General features: G+C 37.0%; 1 protein-coding gene across 8 annotated transcripts in view; it reads left to right on the top strand.

The window, feature by feature from the left end:
• Positions 1-25,590, top strand: part of LOC121378276 (netrin receptor UNC5C-like) — a 174,616-nt gene that overhangs the window by 56,002 nt on the left and 93,024 nt on the right. For all 8 annotated transcript variants that reach the window (XM_041506369.1, XM_041506367.1, XM_041506366.1 and 5 more), the window contains exon 2: positions 19,900-20,280. In XM_041506369.1, coding sequence (XP_041362303.1) covers positions 19,900-20,280 — 381 coding nt within the window. The remainder of the gene's footprint in view (positions 1-19,899; positions 20,281-25,590) is intronic.

Raw genomic sequence — 25,590 nt, 5'->3', positions numbered from 1 at the left:
ACCTCAATGTTCTACATCATGCCAAAACTGGCCTCGCTGATCAAGACCAACTTCAGTGTTCTACATCGTGCCAGAACTGGCCTCGCTGATCAAGACCAACCTCAATGTTCTACATCGTGCCAGAACTGGCCTCGCTGAACAAGACCAACCTCAATGTTCTACATCGTGCCAGAACTGGCTTCGCTGATCAAGACCAACCTTGGTGTTCTACAGCATGCCAGGACTGGCCTCGCTGATCAAGACCATCCTTGGTGTTCTACAGCATGCCAGAACTGGCCTCGCTGATCAAGACCATCCTTGGTGTTCTACAGCGTGCCAGAACTGGCCTCACTGATCAAGACCATCCTCAATGTTCTACATTTTATCAGAAGTGGCCGAGCTGATCAAGACCAACCTCAATGTTCTACATTTTATCAGAAGTAGCCGAGCTGATCAAGACCATCCTTGGTGTTCTACAGCGTGCCAGAACTGGCCTTGCTGTTCAAGACCAACCTCAATGTTCTACATTTCACCAGAAGTGGCCTCAGTGATCTTTCTTTCTTTTCTAGTTATTTTTATGCTTATATCCATGTAAGGATCAATGAACTGTCCTGGGCACATTCCTCAGCATTCTGGGCTCTTGTCTGTCCAGGACAGCGGGTTAGTTGTTAGTGGTTAGTGAGAGAGAGAAGTCGTGTAGTGGCCTTACCACTGAATCGTTAAACTCGCTCTGGGTGAGAGCCAGTACCAGGAGTCAAACCCGTTACCTACTAGCCTTAAGTCAGATGGCTTAACCACAACACCACAGAGGCTGGTCTCAGGCGTCAAGCCCACCTCCGTGTTATACATTTTTACCAGATCTGGCCTTGCTGATCAAGACCAACCTCAGTATTCTGTATTGTACCAGAAATTATCACAGTGATCAAGACACCCCCCCCCCCCCCCCCCCTTGATGATAAATACCCCATTTGATGTTCTATATCTTCCAAAAACTGGCCTTGGCGAATAAGACCCACCTCGCTGTTATACTTTATACCACAACTGGGCTCACTGCTGAAGATCCTCTTCAGTGTTGTGCATCTTACCAGAACTGGCACTGGTGATAAAGACACACCTAGATAGCACCGTGGGTATAGGTCATGACATGAAGACTTTCAGAGTTGGATGCAAAAAATGTCCTGTGAGGTGGGTGCAATATTTAAAAAAAGGGCACCTGCAGTATTCAGGGAGGGATGCAATGCTTAAAAAGGACACCTACAATATTCAATTTAAGTACATTAACATGCATTTATACTTGGCAATATTGCTACACACTAGATTTTTCAGGGGACTTCAAAATTTATCGGGAAATGCACACCCCCAGCACCGTCCCTGCCCCTGGTTCCATATCTGACTTCAAGAAAAATTAATGTATCACACTGCAAGTTCACTGGTGAACTGCAAGTTCACTGGTGAGGTGTGAACGACATCCACTGATCAGTACTTCGTGACTGGTATATCAAACACGGTGATGTCTGTTGTCTTTTCCGTGGCAAAATGTTTGTAAGAAATACCATGCTACTAATTGGTAGCAATAGTCCATCTGGCAGAAGCATTAGTTCTCTCTATCTGTCTCATTAGTCCATTAACCTTTGCCCCAGACAGACATGTGAACTACATGCCCAGGGAAACATGTTTAAACCTCAGCTGGATTGTTCTGATTATGGAACACTGTATGAAAAAACCCACCTAAAACAAACAGTCCGAGTTACAGGAGTAACATTGGGTGGGGGTGTAATGAGGTGGGGGATATTGAGTCAATCACATTAGGCAATACAGTATTATTCCATTGAGACAATTATTACATTTCTTTTTCTAGAAGATTTTTAATAAAAAGAAAGTTCTTCAATTTTCTTATTATAACAAATTCTCAGGGACGTATAGCATTGTTGTTGTGCTAGCACTAGGTAAGTATGAATAATAATGAAAATTAGAAACAAATTTTTAAAAATTCTTAGAAATTTCTTTATGTATATATTCAGTCTAAAACTGGCACAGCTCATAATGGTCTTTAGAAATGAATTCTGCATAATTAAATGTCTCTCCTACCATAAACTGTTTCAATGGTACAACTATAAACCAAGTTTCATTCACTTAGGACTTACAGTTTGCGAGAAACTGATCTAAACGTGAAACTTTAACATTAAACTTTAACACAACAGTTAACACCGTCGGAAAAGTAATACCTACATCATACCTTTGCACTGTGATGAAGATCAATAGGTACAACTATAAACCAAGTTTCAGTGACCTAGGACTTACAGTTTGTGAGAAACTGATCAAAACGTGAAACTTTAACATTAAACTTTAAAACAAAAGTTGACACTGTCGGAAAAGTAATACCTATATCTCACCTTTTCACTTCGTGAAGGCAAGACAAATACTCCTAAATGTGACACACATACTTTAAAAACTTTCTTGCTTGCTAATCAGAACTTAAAACTCCTAAATGTGACACACATCCTATAAAAACTTTTTTACTAGCTAATCAGAACTTGTGCCAATGATGAGCATGCTTCCTAAAAACATGCTCTACTTAGATCTTTATTAAATGATTCGACTAATTTACAAAAAAAAGAAGACATTTGAACTTTTTGTTAGAAAGCCAATGCCATTTTTTGGGGTCTGTTATCACACTATATACTTAAAAACCCAGCCAGCATGCCAAAGAGATTCAATGATGAACCATGTGCAATTTCTAACTTGTAATGCGTGTTAAAGCAATTAGATTGTTGCAGCTGAAGTCTGGCACATACAGGTAGATTTTGATTATAAACCGAGTGAGGAAAGTGTGGTTAAAATGTGGCTTTTATTTCACAACACCAGGCATGCATTTGAACATGATGATAGACCACCCCCAGTTTTATACACAGCAATGATATGCATGATCTGTTGAGAATTCGCAAACAGATCTCAAAATACCCAGTCCTGGCCATCTTAACTTTCATGTTGATGAGGGAGATACTCTCAAACCGATGTCAGTTTCTAGAAGGAGATGACGTTCGGTTTTCGTTAATTTCGCACCTTTTGTCTATTTCAAGGTGAAATATGTTATGGCTGATTGACTGCATGTGTTTTGTTTGTAATAACAATTGTGATTGTAATTCCTTCTGGTCCAGTATTAAAGATTCTCATGATAGTTATTTGGTTTACTGTTTAGAGAATATGCCTTTTTAATGAATGAATGAATGAATGAATAAGTGAATGGATGAATGAAAGACAGAAAGAAAGAATGAATGAGAGAAAGAAAGAATGACTGAATGAATGAAAGAATGAATAAGTGAATGGATAAATGAAAGAAAGAATGAATGAACGGATGAACGAACGAACGAATGAATGTTTAACAACACTGCAGCGTGAAAAATATTATTGGAGTATTGGATGGAGCAGGGATATCCTCAGTGGGTTAGTCACAGGGGATTGAACCTGTGACCTCATGCACATGACACTTCAGGTGGACACTATCAGGTGAGAACTTCTCTCAGAGCCAGTCAAATGGAATCATGTCATTTCTTGCCGAGTGCACTCTGATTTAAACAAAAGTGAATTCTTGTTATATAAAAATTGTTGAGGAATGCCGAGCGTCTTTTCACCTCGGGACAAGATCAGGTGTTTTGCTGTTTGGGAGTTCGCGCTTGGAAAGCAAATTAGGGCAGGCTTGTAATAAATGAGGAGAGGTGACAGCACACCAATGGGTTTCATTTGTCATCGAGTCTTTGACTTGAGAAATGTCTAAATAATGATAATTAATTCTCAATTGAGAATCCATCTTGGAGTTATGGTCAAAGGCTATCACACAAAATAATTCCCCGATTCATTATCTCACAGTCAACACAGACTAGTGAATGACTTTGTACATGATTGCCAGACGCACTGATTTAACTGTTGGGACTTCTCGTGCCTCAGCTGCATGATTTAACTGTCGGACTGGGCTTGCCTGGACCAATCCAATTTTTGGACTAGGTTTGTTTGGACTGATTTAACTGTTGGACTTCTTGTGCCTCAACTGCATGATTTAACTGTCGGACAGGGCTTGCCTAGACTGATCTCACATTTGAACTGGGTTTGTTTGGACTGGTTTAACTGGTAGATTTGTGTTGCCTGCATTAATTTAACTGTTCAACTGGGCTAGTCTGGACTAGTTTAACTGTAGGATTGGGCTTGTCTGGACTAATAGAACTGTTGGACTGGGTTTTTCTGGAATGATTTAACTACTGGACTTGACTGGACTAATTTAACTGTTGGTCTCGGCTTACCTGAACTAATTTAACTGTTGGACTAGCCTTGCCTGGAATAATTTAACTGTTGGACTTGGCTTGACTGGACTGATTTAACTGTTGGACTTGGCTTGCCTGGACTAATTTAACTGTTGGTCTTGGCTTGTCTGGACTAGATTAACTGTTAAACTGGGCTTGCCTTGTCTAATTTAACTGTTGGACTTGGCTTGACTGGACTGATTTAACTGTTGGACTTGGCTTGCCTGGACTAATTTAACTGTTGGTCTTGGCTTGTCTGGACTAGATTAACTGTTAAACTGGGCTTGCCTTGTCTAATTTAACTGTTAAACTTGGCTTGCATAGTCTAGTTTATCTAGACTAGTTTACTTCAGAGGATTACACATTATACTCTTTATGTCCTAATTGCTGTTTGGTTAATATTTTGATCTTCAACTATTTGGCTTGAATTACAAAACCATTTAACAAAAATGGTAGAGAAAGGTTATTTTTAAAAGAATTTGTGTCAGCTATTAAAGACGCCATGGTGCCTTGCTTGTTGTGTCGGATCACATAAATTTTGTGAGAATTATTCATGCTAGCAAGCATTATGTTCATTGCACCGTGAAATGTATCTGTGTAATGGATGCCCAGCTGGGGCTGTCATGACAGTTGTTTTCATACAGTAATGTGGCTGCAGTGATGTTTTTTTAGTTTTTTTTAAAGAAAATAAAACCTTGCAGAACAAAGGATTTTAATATCACAGATTGGCAAATTGGTGTGTTGTAGTAATGCAGGTACATTATAAGCAGTATTGGAAATGTCGGTTTCGCCAGGAATGTTTTTTCAATGTCTAGCATGTGGGCTTTTTAGTTCCACTAGAAATTGACAACCCAGTTATAGAATACGGTTAATATCACAGGTGTTGCATGTCAAGTTTGTCAAAAGGGATTTGTCAGTTACGGTCTGACCTAGTTAATCACAGGCCAATTATTGTGCGATATTGATCAAATGATATTCACACTTTTTAGACATAAATTACAGCCCATTTGACACCCTAGTCTATTGCTAAGTACAGACTATAGTAAAGTAAAGAATACATAATAGACAGGGTCCTATGATGAACTAGAAAAACTGGATATACTTATTGATATTTATACTTATTTTAATGGTTCCATAATTTAAAAACAAAGGGAAAAACTAACAGGTATTGTTATTATGGTTAGAAAGTTTAATTTAAAAACTTAAACAGTAGTTTCATGACAATTTGTTTTTTTTCTCTTTTTTTTTTCCCCAGGTTTTAAAAAAATATATAAATTTATTAAATGAAATTACTGACCAACTAATTACTTTGATATTCATGAAAATTTGGTTTTTACACATATTACTCAATGACATAAAAGTCATATTTGGAAAAAACAACAACATGAAATAGTCTCTAAGGCCCTCTATATATAATTACAAATTTCTCACAAATTATTTTATTCTGATTGGGTGATATCACTAAAAAACACACCTTAACATCAGAAAATTAAGTCATTACGTTATTACGTGAAACAGGTCATGAAAAGGATGTTAGAAATTTGATTTATGTGTATTTTAAACAAAATAAGTTGTGTTGTTTGTAATGACAAAAATTAATTGTAATTTTTTAATGAATTTATCGATGTATACAGTATAACAGTCACAAATTTAGTAATAAATCACTTTACTTCACTTCATGTTTTTATACATATTGTGACCATTATACATAAAACAAATTCACACAAAAATAAAACATTTGTATATACATATTAGCACAAACATATATGACACAGAACAGACCCTTGCTGTATACACCAAATATATGCATACCTAGCCATTCGTCCATACACAAACATATATGTCGTAGGGCAGACCCTTGCTGTATACACCAGATACATGCATACCTAGCCATTCGTCCATTATTACTGTCGGCAACAATGAGTTATCACTACCAACAAATGGGCCTCTCTCATCCCCCAGGCTGTATTTATAATGCAGAAATATTTATGGTAAGCTGGCCTGTGATTTATGAGACTAAATTCTCCTCTCTCTAGCCCTGGACTGGGACAGCCTGGCTCTTGTTCACCGTTGTGACAATGACGCGAGTTCTGCGGGTTCCGTTCTTTTAACACAAGATCAGTTTTGCTTGTCGATCATTAACGCTCGATTCGGCAGAAACACTCGGGAGCAAAAGCGGAGCGAAGGCGACCCACTGTTTTATGCAGCCCACCACCGGCTGTTCCCATCTTGGGGTTGGTCTGTGACCAGCATATTTAATACCTCAATGTTATCAACCACCTACTAACCGCAGCTGTGACTTCAAATTACTTTTCGTGTTTGCAAACGATCTATCTAGGTCATTGATTGTTTACAAAATCTCTCTATCTCCCACCCCATTAAAAAATATAGTTGAGGAATGTTTGTTTTTGTTTTGTTTTTATTTCGTCTAGTTAAATAGTGTAAAAAAAAAAAAAAATGTTTGTACATTTTGTTTAACGACACCACCAGAGCACATTGATATATTAATCATTGGCTATTGGATGTCACTGTCAGACATTTGGTATTTCGACTTATACTCTTCAGAGGAAACCCACTGCATTTTTTAATTAGCAGCAATCTGAATTTTCCCACAGACAGGACAGCACATACCACAGCCTTTAATATACCAAATGTTGGGTACTGGTTGGGATGGGAAAACACCCAAGTAGAACAAAAAGACCTCCCATTTAAGTTATTAATGTCAACCAAATTTTTAATTTTTTTTTATAATTTACTGATATTGATCTTCGTCCTTCTTTCATTAGTTTTTCTTCTAATATTCATTTCGACTAATACAAGTAACTGCAGGTAGTCAAATTGAAAATAAAAAGCAAAACAAAGCACTAACCCACACCCACCCACCCACCTCATCCTACAAGGCAATGTTAGTATTATCCAACTGTTGAATTGTCAGTGGCGTTAGTAATGTAGAGAATCAAAATCATTAGTTTGCTTTAATCCCCAATGATGTATTAATTTATTTTGATCTTAAATTATGAAAAAGATGATGTTTCCTTTGAACAATTTTACTTTATATTTTAATTTAAAAAATTTGAAGTACTAATAATCTAGATTTATTTACAAAGAGGCAAATAGTGTGGGTTTCTTGGGGGGGTTGTTTTTTTGTTTTGTTTGTTTGATTGTTTGTTGGGGGGGGGGGGGGGGGTTTGTTGTCTTTTCTACACAGAAAAGAGTTGTACTTTTTTAAAAATAAATAAATGTTATAATTTTACCATTTTAAAGAAACATTCTTAATGCGGGATATCAAAATTAAAAGTAGGATGTGAGACTAAATGTATTTCTATCAAGTTTTATTTGATGTTAACAATAATAGTGCCCCCTGGTGAGCAACAAACTGTGTCAGGAACAATAACTGGTCATTTCCAAGTCAGGCTTGATACAGTTTTAAAAGGTCAAGGGTCACAAGCTGACCAATGGGGGTCATTAATCATGAGTCCAGCATACTTTGATGGGTTCCTGATTGGTCCCCACAGGGGGTGAAGGTGTGGCGCAGAAATGATTTGAATTATGGAGATACTGCTATCTGTCGGAATTAGTAACATTGTAGTTATAATTATATGTTGAATATGAAATATAATGCTGTTGCTGTTGCCTGCTCTGTTCAAAGAGTACAGATAGTTTATGCTAATATTTATGGAAATATATGGTAGCATATGGCCAAAATAAGTAAATTTGTATGGAAAGGTATTCAGAATTTAAGGTACCATAAGTTGTTTTGGAATAGCATACTTTTGTCTTTGGACTAAACATGAATTTGGTCTTATTCTTCTAGTTAATTGGAAGTATTAGAATTACACACACACACACACACACACACACACACACACACACAAACATGCACGCATGCACATTTGCATGCACGTACATACACACACGCATGCACACATACACACAGACACTTTTTGTAACACTAATATTCACTGAATAATATAGCAAAAGATGTCAAGCATTGAAGCCAGCACACCACTCATATTATCCACTCTTTATCAAACAATAAATTATTGTTTTATATTATTTGATGGCAGGGTGCATTTCTAGTGGACGTAACATATCCCGCCCGGATGTATACTGTTTACCATACAACACATTAAGAGTTTTTATCACCTCATTTGTAAAGTCGTAAATTCCTTCCTTCCCATCCATGATGATTGTAAGCTCATCAGAAATATCAACATGTTGTCACAAAGTTCAGGTGACCTTTTTGCAAATGGCCTCCATAAAACTTTAAAATTTAGTTTCAAACTGGGCCCATGATTGCCAGAACATGTCAAAGCCAATAAAATGTTGCCGATTATGGACAAAGACACTGTGGTACCATCCGTGTTATTGCCCATCAGGCAGTAAAATCATTTCACACATCAGTTCTGCTCCACAGGGGACCTGCTGAATTTTTCATAAAACCATGTTAAAAGTGGACTCTGTATTTATTGACCTAAATTTTATTTTATGTATCTCAGTATATTTGATTTCGTGGAAATTATTTCCAATGTTTGGAATAATTTAAGCCTGCAATCTCCATAATATGGAAATGGAATTAGATAATGATGACTTTTATGATAATTGTTTGCCCAGTATTATGCATGTGGGAGAAAAAGTGAGGGAAATGTAGAAGGTGGGGCTATCTTTAATTTGACCAGCATAGGACTGAAAAAAGAAAGAAAAGAAAACAATGGTGTTTTGACATATACCAATATATATAAAATATGACAGAAAGAAAGAATGTTTTATTTAACGACGCACTCAACACATTTTATTTACGGTTATATGGCATCAGACATATGGTTAAGGACCACATAAATATTGAGAGGAAACCCACTGTCGCCACTTCATGGGCTACTCTTTTTGATTAGCAGCAAGGGATCTTTTATATGCACCATCCCACAATACATACCACAGCCTTTGATATGCCAGTCGTGGTGCACTGGCTAGGACTGTGGTATGTGCTGCCCAGTCTGTGGGGAGAGTACATATAAAAGGTCTGATGCCATATAACCATAAATAAAATGTGTTGAGTGCGTTGTTAAATAAAACATTGCTTTCTTTCCATTGTGAACTAAAAGTCCAATGACTTAACCACTACTCCACCAAGGAAGTTCAACCCACCTCTGTTTCTAATTCCCACCCCATCTGGGTTAGAAGAATGTGAGATCTGTACCATGTCCAGAAGGCAGAATGCTCACAAACTAATTGACTGGGTACCATCGTCTTCTGTCATACCACATTCATCTTAACGTTATGTGCAAAAACCAGTCTATAGTGTCGAGTCTGTGTCACCTGGATCACCTTACCGCAGCGTTCTCACCTGACAGATGTGTTTCAAGGTGCACCAGCGTACCTCAGCACACCTGGGTAATGATTGTGCTCGGTTTTCAACCTCCGTGTTGCCTTCTCTAATTATCAACGTCAAGTGTGCTCACCAGGCTTATCGGGGTTTTGTGCAATGAAAATAAGTTGATGCATTCGAAACAGCACAAGGACCTATTGTGTGACAAGCCATTTGGGGGATTAGTTTAAGAAGAAGTCTTGTGGTGTTTGGTGGGTAGTCTTTTTTGTTGCATCCAGTGTTACAAGGTGTTGATATAGGAACTTGTGTGAGTAACACAGCCAGGTAACACAAGTGAAGGAGCTAAAACAACAACAACAACAACAAAAAGAAAAAAAAAAGAAGAAGAGAATTAAAAAAAAGATAACACCCCAGTATATTGCTAAATCAGTGGCTGTTGGGTGTGTAACATATAGTACTATGATCTGTAATGGTACTTCGGGGTAGGATTTAGACCACTCACCTGAGGTAATTGGATTATAGGATCGAATCCCCTTGGCAGACCCTTTGAGTTTTTCCCTATCCCAGAAGTGAGATCTAACTCGGTTGGTAGAGAGCTCACCTGAGGTGCATGCCTTTGAGAATGCTCATGATAAATTCAATTGTGCATTATGAAATTCTAATATTGCAGATTGATTACAATGACCTTTTTGTGTGAGACAATATTTGGATTTGACAGTGCAGTGAAACAGCATGCCCGGTGAAATTAAAAGAGCCCTATGGGTGTTGCTTGACACACATTTCACCCTTTTGACTCCCGGGGTCTTTCAACAGTGCATCTTCATGGTTCCTTCATGTTCCACTTTGGCAAAAAACACATCACTTTGAATCCATCAGTTTTGAAGTTTTTATGGTGGTACGCCATTCAACTCTTACATATTTTATGAGAGGGAAATTAGCGTTGTTTTCTGTAGCCCTGAGGAAGACATGCTAAATTAACTCTCAATTGGCTGCCTTCTGTTTGGTCGGTATTCGCAGTCAAAGATTTTTACAGTTGCGAGACTTCCTGTCTTAGAAGTAAAAACAGAAAAAAGAAAGAAAAAGAATTGGGTTTAGTTGAGTTGGATGAAAAGCACTTGAGAGATAAAGTCAAATTGTATGGTTCGGTTACAGTGTTGGAATGGTGAACTGGTTCATCGCCAGGATGGAATGATACTCTGACTAGTAGACTGGTTTACAGCCAGTGACGGAATGCTAGACTGTTACTCAGTGAGATAGTACGCTAAAAGCTACAGAACCAACTTGAGAATTTTAGTTTAAGAATGTCTGGGATGGTTATACTCAGAAACCTTCTATATGCTGGAACATATTAGGGGAATATGATCTTTTTTTAAATTGAGAAAGTTTATGTTTGAATTAATAAAATAAAAAAATTAAAAGTGATTTTAGATAATATTTTTGGCTTTAAAACTTTGTTTATATATTTTAGAAATATACTTTTAAAAGTAGCCCATATTAAATGAAATCAATTATAACTTAAAACGTAAATTTAATTTGATGGAACTGATTTATATTTTAGGACATATATCTGCACTAATTTTAAATAATCAGTGCTGACAAATTTAATATGTTTCTGGTTACCTTGCTATTTTAAGTGACTGAAAATGCATTTTATGCAAAACAGAAAAAGTACATTCTTTAGGAACTAGAGTCAGAAACATTTAGAAATGAGACTAAATAAACATGTTCTGATATAACCATATTTTTTTATTACTTAAACCACTTAGGGTTATTAAAAAACATTTTAGTGTGACATGAGTAAAATATTGATATCTTTTGAAGAAAACGAAACTAATTGACAGGTAACCTATCCAGGTTGATCACATAATGGTTCTTTTGACATACACATGTACTTGAAATGATATAAACAAGACTTTCTTGTGGATTTTGTCATTGACTGTTTTGGTTACGTCGACATTTGTCACACACTCAAGCGTGTTGACTTTCTAAGATCTTTGTCCCGTCATTGAAACTTGACATTTTTCTGATGTCAGAGAGTTGATCACACTGAACACCAAGTGGCAGGTCTGTTAGGGTCTATCAATGTCCGCCATTGTTTGTTGTTATGTTGTTGATATAGCTTATTTAATCAGACATTAATTGACATGAGTGAAAACTGCTCAGTTAGATTTTCTTCCCAGTTTACAAGCACTGCTATAAATGTTTCTATTATAAGTCCTTTTAGTTTTTAAATATTTTTTTTTTTCTTCTTGAAACCTTATCTGCTTTATGCTTTCTGTGGAGTACTGTCAAGATTTTGAAAATTTATTTCCAGTAATAGATATGGCTCAATGACTTTGACCCAGTATTTATTACTGTCATAAACAAGAAATATTCAGATGGTTGCTATCCTATGTCTATTAAAGAGTTGAGTAATTCTTGTTAACAGAATCCTGCACCATAGTGGAACTCATGTGGTTAAAGTTTTGTGAGACGGTAAATTTCTGTAAAAGTAAAAGAACTCATGTGGTTAAAAGTTTTATGAGACGGTAAATTTCTGTAAAAGTAAAAGATGGCAGAATAAAACCGAGACCGTAAATCTAAGGGCACAGTTATGTTCTTTAAAGCTGTAGATTTGAATAATATTAGTGGAAAAGAATACACCTTGAAGAATGGTTACCAAAGGTTTCTACTTCCAATAAATAATGTCTTCTTTGATTTGTAGGGGCGGGACAAAGCCCAGTGGTAAAGCATTCTCTTGAAGTGTGGTCGGTCTAGGATCGATCCCCGTCGGTGGACCCATTGGGCTATTTCTCATTCCAGCCAGTGCTCCACAACTGGTGTAACAAAGGCCGTGGTATGTACTATCCTGTCTGTGGGATGGTGCATAAAAGACCCCTTGCTGCTTATTGAAAAGAGTAGCCCATGAAGTGGCGACAGCGGGTTTCCTCTCTCAATATCTATATGTCTGACGCTATATAATCGTAAATAAAATGTGTTAAGTGCATCTCTAAATAAAACATTTCCTTCTTTGACTTGTGTTAATATCCGTGCACCTAATGCATGTTTGGGACAAGTTGTTTTTTGTTGGAATTTGTTATCGGTCTTTGAGGTCAGCATTTATAAAAGGTTCTTAAGCATACGTCTGACGCCATAAATAAAATGTGTTGAGTGCGTCGTTAAATAGAACATTTCTTTCTATAAAAGGTCAAAATTGCAGTTGAGAAGAAACATGTTTCATTGATTAATTTGTTCGAAGACAGCACTATGACTTTGCAGAATGTGGAGTATACGTGTAGAAATAATAATAATAATAAATGTGTGGTGTGAGGGGGAGGGGGTGTGTGTGGGGGGAGAAAGAATTGAGACATATTTTGGAGTTTTGAAGGCACCAGCTAAGATGTGTGATAAGAAGAGTTAACTTTTCTTTGAAGAAGGTCACTCTCTAGGGGGAGCCACTCAAAGAGTAGTTTGCAGTGATAGATGGGTCTTCTCCAACATGGAGACTAGATAATCAAGATAGTGCTAGAACACTGGGGGAATGGTTCTCTGTAACCTTTATACCTGATCAAACAAATTTAACCCTTTCAGGGCAGACTTTATATTTTACAGAATCCTACACCTTAGTGGAACTCATGTGGTTAAAGTTTTGTGAGACAGTAACTTTCTGTAAAAGTAAAAGATGGAAGAGTAAAACTGACCCAGTGGTAAAGCATTTACTTGGTGCATGGACCGGCCTCGGTGGCGTCGTGGCAGGCCATCGGTCTACAGGCTGGTAGGTACTGGGTTCGGATCCCAGTCGAGGCATGGGATTTTTAATCCTGATACCGACTCCAAACCCTGAGTGAGTGCTCCGTAAGGCTCAATGGGTAGGTGTAAACCACTTGCACAGACCAGTGATCCATAACTGGTTCAACAAAGGCCATGGTTTGTGCTATCCTGTCTGTGGAAAGCGCAAATAAAAGATCCCTTGCTGCTAATCGGAAGAGTAGCCCATGTAGTCGCGACAGCGGGTTTCCTCTCAAAATCTGTGTGGTCCTTAACCATATGTCTGACGCCATATAACCGTAAATAAAATGTGTTGAGTGCGTCGTTAAATAAAACATTTCTTTCTTTTTCCATTAGAGCACATTGATTTGTTAATCATCAGCTATTGGATGTCAAGCATTTGGTAATTCTACCATAGCCTTAGAGAGGAAACTCACTACATTCTTCCATTGGTGACAAGGGCTCTTTTATATGCATTATCCCACAAAAAGATATACCAGCCATGGTGCACTGGCTGGAATGAGATATAGGCCAATGAGCCCACCGACCATGCACCAAGTAAAAGAAAGAAAGAAATGTTTTATTTAACGACGCACTCAACACATTTTTTATTTACGGTTATATGGCGTCAGACATATGGTTAAGGACCACACAGATTTTGAGAGGAAACCCGCTGTCGCGACTACATGGGCTACTCTTCCGATTAGCAGCAAGGGATCTTTTATTTGCGCTTTCCACAGACAGGATAGCACAAACCATGGCCTTTGTTGAACCAGTTATGGATCACTGGTCTGTGCAAGTGGTTTACACCTACCCATTGAGCCTTACGGAGCACTCACTCAGGGTTTGGAGTCGGTATCTGGATTAAAAATCCCATGCCTCGACTGGGATCCGAACCCAGTACCTACCAGCCTGTAGACCGATGGCCTGCCATGACGCCACCGAGGCCGGTGTGCTCTAATGGTGTCGTTAAACAAAAATAAAACAAACTTTAACTTCTATATTTTGCATCTAAAGTCCATTATACTTGTAAGTTGTGAATATGTTAAACACTTTTTATTTTAATTTCAGTATATGTATATTCCAAACATGGCAATATACATATAATTATAAATATAACCATATATAAAAAATAAATTTATTGCAAAGAAACATCCAATAAATATATAGGTGTCTAGATATATAAAGTGACTGTAAACCTAATTTTGAAATAAAAATTAATGAAAAAACAATTAACAAAAAAATATGTCTGAAGCATGACAAAGACTTCCATAGCCTAGTTGATTAACTGCAGATTTTTCTTGCAAATAAACATTATAGTTTGTTTGTTTTTTCTGTTGACCATAAGCTCAACAGAAACTCACAATGTTTTCATACAGATTTTTCTTTCATTTTTTTTCTCTGTTATCTGTGTTATATCTACCTACCTGTAAGGTTTCATTTCTTACAAGAGTGAAAGCAATCATATATCATTGATATGATACTAGTTAGTATAGTAGTTGTTTTAGTCACCAGACACTAGTATTAAGAAAATGTCTGCCGGCAGAGTGCAGTGCCAGGGGTCCGCAAACCGTGTTTTCTATCACACTATATATACACGTGCTACGGCTTGTAAACAAGATAGTGTATAATGTCTGGCTGAGGCATCTTCATTTGCTGTGGTGCACACTGTGATGGCTGGATTTATGAGGGAAGCAGAAACATGGCAAGACCTGCCCTCTAATGAGCCCACTTTGATAAACACTCGTATTCTTTTCAAGGTTGGCTTTGGGCCTGCTAGTTTAGAAAGGTTATCTGCCTTATCGCTGGCTTACATTTCTCATTGAGTGGCAGAATTTGTTCAAACCTATGAATTAAGAGCCGGGCGGGGCGCAGTGGGGGGGGGGGGGGGGGAGGTTGTAAACACAGAACAGGAAGGAATTACCTGCTAACACAGGGGCCTGGGCTCCCACAGGGCCCAAATTAATGTTGTGCTGCCTTTATTATTGTTATTGCACTACACTGTCTACTAAATTCCAAGTGGCGGTATGTGGTAGAGGGTAACTTCAGGTGATGACATTTTCATAAGTTATTTTCCATGTTGATGTGTTTTGATTGTGACTTCACACTGACTTTTCAGATATTTTGCTTTATAATAGTATGAAAGTGTGTAAATGTAAAAGTGTGCCCCCACACTTTTTGGCACCTTCTTATGCCACTGCTTCATCCATTTGTACATTAATAAATAAAGAAAACTCTAAAAAAAAAAATTACAATTTTTGGTTTTGGTTTAAAAACCTGAAACAGTTTTTTTAAAAATAAAAATAAAGAATTAAATAATTTAAATAAAGGTATTAATAACTGGATGCTAGCTATATATGGGCAATTTATGATTTTTTTCTAAATTCCATTAATTATGTAAAACCTTTCATAAACTATGGATGTAATTAATAAAAAATAAATTGTAATGCTTCAGATTGGAAAACTCTAAAAAAAACACCACCATGATTTCAAATGACCATTTTACCAGCAGTCCATCCAGCTGGTAATGGTAACAGTTAACTTCACAAGCAGCAAGTACCGGTTTTTATTGGAAATGACTTTTGGTTTCAAATAATTGTTCCTTTTGTCACTGTTATTATGTACAAAGTATGAACAGATGCAAATATTTTCAGGTATTCTTTCCTCTTTTTTTTTTGTTGCTCCATCAGCCGTTAACTTATCCCATGTTTTTACACAAAAATCTCATGAAAACCCACCTGGGACCATTACCAGTCTACTTAGAGCGGCCATGTTTACTGATGTATTGTGGCTTCCTAACAACTACTTACGGTCTTCATGAGCTGTCTGTGGCCGGGCTTACCTGTACGGGGCAGATGTGCCCAAGTTCTTGGCATTCTTCTAAAGAGGGTGTTGAAATAGCCATCATAGTGTTGGGTAGAAGTCACCTGCTGCCGTGTTTACCCTCTCCAAGTAGGCGGACTGAAGTTTCTTTTACTCATCACAGCCATTAACCCATTATCACAAAGTTAAGTACTGAATATTTGCACCAGTGTATCAAAAAGCCACACAGATCTACTCGGTGAAAGAAGCCAGCAGCTCTACAAAAGCCGTACATTGAATAACATTATTTACTTCTTGATAAAAAATGTATAGATTTTTTTTTGTGTCTGCAGTTATGTTATCTATATGATATGATTCAAGTCTTTAGAAAATAGCTTTGTTAACATGCATTTTTTTTCTTTCTGAGATACGCTTCATACACATGTCGATACTTTGTCTGTATTATTTGATATGTATAGAAGAAGGACTTCAAAGCCATCATTTTAATTTCATCCAAGTTCTTTTAATATAAATATTTACAATTTGGAACAATTAAACAACAGCATGTATAGGTATGCTTTTTGAAGAAAGTGGAGAGTAAAGTTGTATGGGCTTCTTTGAATCTGCATCTGGCCCCATGCTTATAAAGCTATCTATACATTCAAGATTTTAATACGGTCTCACCCATACATAATAGCATGTGGTTAAAATCAGAGCCCAGTCTTATAAAACTTTAGGGTCTAGACTCAAATCTCTTATGACATCTCACACATGTAATATGTATAGCATTCCCATGGCATCAGAGTCTCAGACTCTGTTAGAGTCTTAGACTCTGTTAGAGTCTTGAATCTAGAGTTTAAAAGTTTTATAAACACTGAACTCAATACCACTGCCACTAATAAATATGACCAAAATTAATCATGAGTGACAGAGAAGTTGGGTGGATAGTGGATTTCCCACTTTCCTATTGAGCAATTAAAACTCACTATGGGTTGAAGTTGGCCCTGGGATATGAACCTGGTACCTATCATGCATAAAGCTGATGACTACAACTATGTCATCACAAGGCCAGTCATTTTGGTTACTAGTACAGCAAAGTATAAAAGGTTGACAACGACAATGGGTTAAGTCCACTCATTATGAAAATGAGATAGGACACTATTTAAACATTTTCTTCATTATTAAATCAATCCCCATCGGTGGCCCTATTGGGCTATTTTTTGTTTCAACCAGTGCTCCACAACTGGTATAACAAAGGCCATGATATTTGCTATCCTGTCTGTGGGATGGTGCATATAAAAAATCCCTTGCTGCTAATCGAAAAGAGTAGCCCATGTAGTGGCGACAGCGGGTTTCCTCTCTCTATATCTATGTGGTCCTTAACAATATGTCTGATGCCATATAACCGTAAGTAAAATGTGTTGAGTGCATTGTTAAATAAAACATTTCCATCTTTCTTCATTGTTAAATCTAATTCATTTTGATGGACATACATGTGTAATAGATGGGATGGAAAGCTAAATAAATTGAATAAATATATAAACTTGTTTTCTTTTCAGATTGTTAAGAATTTTTAAAATGTTAAATCTTATTAATTAAAAAAAAGAAAAAGTAATGACTTTTAACATAACTAGTTATGTTTGTCAAGCCCTCAAATTTTATTTTATTTATTTAAGATTGACTTGGACCAAACTGGTCAATACCGGTCAGATCCGGTTCCACTGAATTTGCTTTTAGTTTCATCCTGTTCAAACATAAAAACTACACAAAGTCTCAATTACCACCCCCATGTTGACTTCTGCCTCAATTATAACGGCACATCGAAAACACTCACAGTTGAAATGGTGGAGTATACCTTCAGTCAAATTGAATATAAACACGAGTAAATTTACTCTAATCGGAAAGGGGTGGGGGGACCGGTGGGTGTCTGCTGCCAGATCACTGATAGTGTTTGCCCCTGCTCGCTGTATAACTGCCTCTTGATGGCTGTCAGTTTGACTTGGACCTGACTGGGTATAAATTAGGAGTCTCTGATTGTCTGACCAGATCTCCCTTGTTTGACTGGTCTGTCTGGGGATTAGCGCTGGTTAAAGTCGGAACATGGCGCGGATGTTTTTACCAGATTTAATCGAAGCGGACTCGATGGGTCACAAAGCTGGACAAATATGTTTGTGTTCTGTTATGTACCTGTTTAATCCCTGTACAAGTCAGACGGGTGGTTCTGTGACCACCTGTGTAAAGATAAACCGAACTCATTAATAATTATACTGTACACAGTCAGCCTTGTCTAAATAGCCATCTCTAACAGTCGACCAGCTGGCTTAATAGAATATACATGGGTTAGCGGTTATATTCTGTTTATATTTATCTCTCTATTAAAAGTCTGGCAACAAAATATTTATTATATACACTGCTGATGTATTTTTAATGTGAGAAAACAAAACCGTTTGTTTGACACCTAATAACTAATCTATTTTGTGCTAACATGTCATTAAAAATTCATTCATTCATTTTGTGCAACCCCCTGCTCCTCCCTCACAAATTATTTTTTATATTTTTATTTATTATAATAAGTGTTGATAGAAACAAAAACCTATCTTAAAACAAAACAAGTTTGACGTAAAAGTACATTTAGCTGTTTATTATTTGATTATTGTCTAGTGCAACTGAGGATCAATCACAAAATGTTATTTGATTATCCACACTACTGAAACTGTTATAACACTAAAATCTTTTTTTTAATCTTTGAGAGTGCATACTGATGGTGTCATAATAATACAAAAACCCAAGTGAAGTGGTTGGGTTTCTAGTCATAATTGTGATGGAAAATATTAACTTTAATTATTCATGCAGTCTTCATGATGAAAACTGTGCCTCTCGGATGAAATGCGGGTTTGCTTTTGGGCTTACATTAAAAACCTGGTATTTCTCTTTCTTTTTAGTCCCCAAACAGTCCAACTGAAGGGAACTATAGTTTTCGTCTCCGTCTTTCTGTCTGTCCATCCATCTATCCATCAGTCTGGCCCACATATAGTTTTCTGGACATTTCCCCTCCCCCCCCCCCCCCATCCCTCCAGACATTGATATGAAATTTTGAGTATAGCTTTATCAAGTACTGTTACAAATCAAGTTTGACGTTCGTGGCGATTTACCCATTTTTGACAGAGTTATGACCCTTGAACTTAGGAGATACAAAATATTGGTTGTCCCAGTAGAGGACATGTATTGCTTTAGCAGTATCTCAAAATGCTTGGGTGTTTTTTTTCGATCTAACTAATTGTATAATTGAAAGCCGATCATTGGTGCCAACTGATTATAGCTGATGATTGATAATGGAATTCCAACAGCTTTTTGAGCACACTAGTGTATTTACATGTACAACTTCGACACACAGTGTTTATTTTCCTGTTATGATTTATCGGTGCTAAATTATTTTTGCACGGCATGGTGGACGTTAGCATTTGTCACAATGATTGTGATTACGATTACCATGTGTAATAATTAAATGGAAAAAAATATAATGAAAAAGAAAAGCACAAGTCCATTTGTTGACAGTATTATTGAAATCAATACGACATACAACTGGACAAAAGATGACTTCGGCCGATGATTTTGTACTTGATATTTTGGGTCAAACTAAGAGGTCGGCTTGTACAAGGAGTCGTCTAATACACAGCAATATACTGTATATAATGTGACATCCCTTTTTCATTTTTAAAAATACTGATTTCCCGTTCTTCTTATTTGCAGGTGATTTCGTTGCCCCGGTAATCGGCAGCAGTGATCCCTTGGCTCAGGGCCCGCCGCTGTTCAAGGAGCAGCCGAAGCCCAACTACTACGTGGTGAAGAACAAGCCAGTGACGATCACGTGCCGGGCGACGCCCGCGATCCAGATCACGTTCAAGTGCGCGGGGCAGCAGGTGCAGGCGAAACACCAGGTGAACCTGAAGCTGATCGACCCTATCACGGGCATCCGCACCCTCCAGTCGAGCATCAAGGTGTCGCGGGAGGAGGTGGAGGAGTACTTTGGCAGCGAGGGATACATCTGTAGGTGCTATGCCTGGAACACCGTACCCGGGTCACCCGCGCCCAAGTTCGTCGAGAGTAAACCGGGACTCGTTGAAGTGGCATGTAAGTGGGGTTTTTTACATGGATATATTGTATTTAGTTTTATGTAAATCACGGCTTCTAGAATTTTTATAATTGATAAAATCCACTAGCCATTGGATCAGTGATTAATTTACTAGCCACGATTAAAAATTCACTAGCCCTACTTTTCTTTAAAGTTAATAAAAGTTTATAAAATAATAGTAATAATCAAATATGTCACCCAAAGAGCTTAAAATCACCAACATTGGGGTTGGGGCAGGATATTCATATTTACAAAATAAACTTAAATGCAACATTTGAGCAAAACAATTTCGCTAGCCATCGGGTATGGCAAAAGTAGTTATTTACTAGCCCAACATTGAATATCACTAGCCATGGGTGTGGGGCTACCATAATCTAGAAGCCCTGTGAAATCATCTGATCTAGCTGCTCATTTCAGAGATAAAAGGTAGCGTATATGATTACCCTAGTTCCGTATAAAAATTGTCACGCTATTTTTCGTAGGACCCCATGCACATGTTTCAAGCACAACGGTAGTTGGTACATTGACACTAGTTAAAATTAAATTGCAGGAATTTAGTAGCCAGATGAACAAACATTTTATCACAGCAAACACTCACATTTATCACCATATGGTTATTATATAAGAATTGATTGTCATTTATTTGTGATTTTATCGATGTATAACATTAACACCTGGAGGAGTTTTGGTATTGCATAGCGATCTCCCACTAATGGGATATCACTTTGATTACATCTGATTGGCTACTTCATGGCAAAGACCCAGCTTCCACAACTATACCATCCAATAAGCACAAATAAAATATGATTGCTCTGTGACGTGTAAATAAGATGCGTTTTGTAACAAGTCATTGTAAGATAAATACCATGTATGGGAAAGTGTACATATAAAAGATCCCTTGCTGCTATTTGTGAGGAATAGCCTATGTGGCTGAAGCAGGGTAGGTTTTTTTTTTTCTCTAGACACTTTGTCCCATATAACCAACCACATGTTAGACATCAAAGAGCCATAGTGTAAGTGCTGAGACACTGTTAAACAAACAGACCTTGCTCTGTTATTCAGTATTCAACTTTATTTCATGTTTATGTCCAAGTGAGGTCCAAGCATGCTGTCCTGAGTACCCACCTCAGCTTTCTTGGTTGTCTGTTAATGAGTTAATGGCACTGGCATAACCACAATTTTATTTAGGGTCCACCTGCATTGGTCGGGGGGGGTGGGGTGGGGGGAGATTACCTTGTTTATTGGGTGATAGGAATATACATGTATATAATGTGAGAAAAAAGACGTGTGATTTGGGAGGGGGGAATGGTTAATGCTTATTTGTTAGCACTAGGTTAGTTGTTAGTGGTTAGTAAAAGAGAAGTCATATCGGTATATGTAACAGATAAAAAATCAACCTCCACTTAGAGGATTCGAACCACAGACTCTCAGTACGAAAGTCCAGTGCTTTACCAACTGAGCTAATAGGGAAATTCCCACTAGCTACTGTCAGTAGGAGCACTTTATATCAACACTACTATATATAATGGCCTTGCATCTCCTCACAGAGTCGTTGAAGCTTATTCTTGGCGGGAGCCATTACTAAGATGTGAACTCAGTACCTACCAGTCTTGAGTGTGATGGCTTAACCACTGTGCCACCGAGACGTTTACAGCAGATTGTACTCTACATGAAAACATATAAGTAGCAGCTGTCTGCGAACCCAAATGGACACCATTTCCTTTAAGATTGGGATAATACGAACCTGCTAAATGTTTTCTGTTAATTAACATGGGTGGTTTGGAATTGGTTTTCTAAAAGCACCACTTATCCATGTACACCTGACCAATAAGTGCTCATTTATAACATGCACCATTAGCCCAGCTAAGTTTCAGTGTATTTCTCCGAGAGACCAGTTTCATATATCTGGGATATTTATCCAAAGTGGAGAGCACTCAAATTATTTAACTGTGCCGTACACATTTAAGTTTTGATTAATATACCGGTACATTAGTTACTAGGGGTGTTATAATACACCGATGCATCAATGCATCAAGATACTACTGCTGATGATACGATACACGATACCCTTGCTTGTGTGTCGATTCCTATTTTGATCTTGTATTGATTCCTATATTAATTCCACATTCATTTACCATTAACACCAATTTCTACTGGTATGTTCTTATTGACAAGTTATTTCCTTAAAAAAAAAAAGACATTGGACAGAGAATGTGTGCCTAGCTTAGTTCAATACGACAATGATGTGGTATTTCGACATTAAAACTGTGTTTAATCAGTGTTTTTCTGTTCATCAGGTTTACTTTTGAGGTCAGTGTATATTTTGTTTGCGACACGTATTAATAGTATTCAATCACTAGGGGTAGAAAGTCCCATGTTCTCGCGTGTCTGTCCCGGACTGGTCTGCGGTCGGTAGTTGGCGATTCGTACCACTGTCACCCCTGTCTTGGTGTACTCGCCGCCGATTCACTCAACTAAAACCGACCCACCTGTGCAAACAGCGCGGCTTTTAGTCGGACCACTTTTTCCAGCACAAATGTCATGGCATTTGGAAGACGACCCGTACACTTTCTGCCAGGGTCGTGCATCTGTATGGCGCATGTAGGTACTTTAATATGGACGATGATGAGTTAATTAAAGACTTTTTTTTTTTCTCTTTTTTTTCTCTCGGAGGTTACCAGATTGAACCCGTTACAGTTAGTTAGATGAATGTCAACAGTGTGTACATTGTATGGGTTGTGATACAGATCTGGTAATTGTCATGAAAGTGTTTATATTTTTAATTTTTGGGAAAATAAAAATATGTAATAAATGTTACTTTTGATTAGTAGAAAAGAAGTACTACCGTATTTGACCAGAAATAAGCCCATGTCTTTGAATAAGCCCCCCTCCGTTTTGATAGCATTTAAGAAATTAGGCCCTCATTCGTAAATAAGCCCACCCCCAACTTCGTCACCTTATAAATAACACTAAATTGCAAGTTTGCTCAAAGTTCATTTAAAAGGTAATACCTCCTGCAGATAATTAAACACAAATGTAACACAATATTTTACCACCAGTGAGATTTAGCAGTCTAACAATAACAGTGTGTAACATTGTTTTCAATTTCATGCCTGCAGTATTTCTTTGAAGTATCCAAGCCCAAGTATGAACTAAAAACCAATGTCTATTTTTACCACCACACTGGGTCCGCAGTTAATGCTAATTAAGCAAATACCATATTCTGATTGGCTAAGAACAATGACCTTAGATTGACAATTTTTTGTAGTGTAAGCTGGCTGCCCATGTCAGAAACGTGTGTATAGCTATTGAGTTTGTTGTTAATTGATGTTGTTTTAAGTCTTCTCAGCATTAAATTTTGGATGTAAATAAACAGCACTGGTAAGTAATTGTAACATAGAAGGTGTGTTTGTGATAATTAGATACTAGTAAAAAAACCACAATTTAATTAATAAACAATTATTATTTATTAATAACAAATGGAACACTAATTAATAGATATGCTACTGAACGTTTTTTGTTTTCTTCCTAGTTCATTTAATTATTATTATTTATTTTAATTATTATAAAATTTTTTTTCTCAACAAAACTGGCCCCTTGTCTGGGAATAAGCCCACCCCATGCTAAGCTCACAATGAGTTGTCTTGGCCCCCTGGGCTTATTTCCGGTCAAATACGGTATTTAAATTCAGTTATAACTAACACTCTTCCCTGAGAGAGAGACCTTGTAAACAGGGAAATTGTGAAATTTTTTAAAATTAAATTCTGTTATAACACTGAAACCCTTTTTTTCTTTTTTTTAATTAAATTTTTAATAAATTATGTAATAAATATTAATTTTTTATCAGTACTGTGAAAATTTAGTTATGAATATGATACTGATTCTGTTATTGTTATGAAAGTATTATTTTTTTGTACATTTTGGAAAAAAAAAAAATATATAATAAATTTGAAATGTAACCTTCATATTTATTATGAGGTTTTTTTATAAATAGAAGTCATGAATCTAGTACATGTATATTACAGACTAGTCAAAATAAACCTTCACGTCACACAGTTCATCAGCTTTTGTGACATTTGTGTTGGCTACTTTTTACACAGAAATAGTCTGACCTTACTACAGATTAGTGACACTGTAATTAAAGCTACACTTATTTCCGGCTATCCTATAGTATCTTTTACAAATGCAAAATAATTATATATTTTTTTTTAATTATTATTATTATTATTTGTTAATGTATGTCCCTCTGCCTGTATACATTAATCTAGTCGTGTCACCACTTATAACACTAGAAAGAACTTAAGAATGTATATGTAGTCACTGTAAATATTACATAAGATGCAAGAGGCAAGTTCAGAAATAAATTTTCAACTTTTTCAACTTATTTTCATTTTCTGTCCAAGGTACACATACTTTTTTTTTTACATAGACATTCTCATAAGGTATGCATTCCACTATACCAACATTTGAATATGACCTAGATTGTTTAATAAGATATTATTAACAATATAATATCATTTTTTAAAATCTTTTGAATAAACAAAATGCAAGCTGATCAGAGATTTCACATTTTGCATCTAGCATTTTATTTTTTAAAATAAATTTCTCATGTACACTGAAACAACACCATGATCAATGGACAGATCTAAAATAGTTTTTTTGACCTCAAAAACAGCTGATTTGCTACTGGACACGAATGAAGGAAATACCACGAACAAAAATCCAAGTATACCATTATTGTGGTGCATATTTTGATGTTAACAGCATGGACAATGTGATTTAAGAATCAGTTTAGACCATTTTCCACAGATGGGGGAACATTTAGTAGTGTCGAAAGGCAGCTAAGAATGTTGGGTAAATTTATGTGATTTCTTGTCCCCTATGTAAATAACTATAATATACACATAGGTGATTGGTTTGGGCAGTCTGTCTTCTCTGTACTTCATTTGGCACAGTCTGTTACAGAGCCCACTGTGCAAAGGTTGGACGTTGATGCTATGCATGGGTGCAAGCTCGTTTTATGATAATTGAAAAAAGGCGGACATTTTACAGTGTGTATTTTATTGCACATCTCTCACACGATAAGGGTCAGTGTCTGCACATAACTAGCACCTGCCTCATTTGTCTTTCACTATATTCCCTTCATCTATATCTTGGTAGCACATAAATCCATCAATATCTGGATAGATGTATGTCCATCCATTCATCATTTGGTCCATCCATCCTTCTATCCGTCCTCCATTCATCTGGAAGTTAACAAAATTCTTTCCTTCTGTCCATCGGCCCATCGTTTCACATCCAGTAGCCAG

This window comes from Gigantopelta aegis, chromosome 8 (assembly GCF_016097555.1).
Source record: "Gigantopelta aegis isolate Gae_Host chromosome 8, Gae_host_genome, whole genome shotgun sequence".
NCBI classification, from domain to species: domain Eukaryota; kingdom Metazoa; phylum Mollusca; class Gastropoda; order Neomphalida; family Peltospiridae; genus Gigantopelta; species Gigantopelta aegis.
The sequence above is the reverse complement of the archived record's forward strand: the minus strand, read 5'-3'. Positions and strand labels throughout refer to the sequence as shown.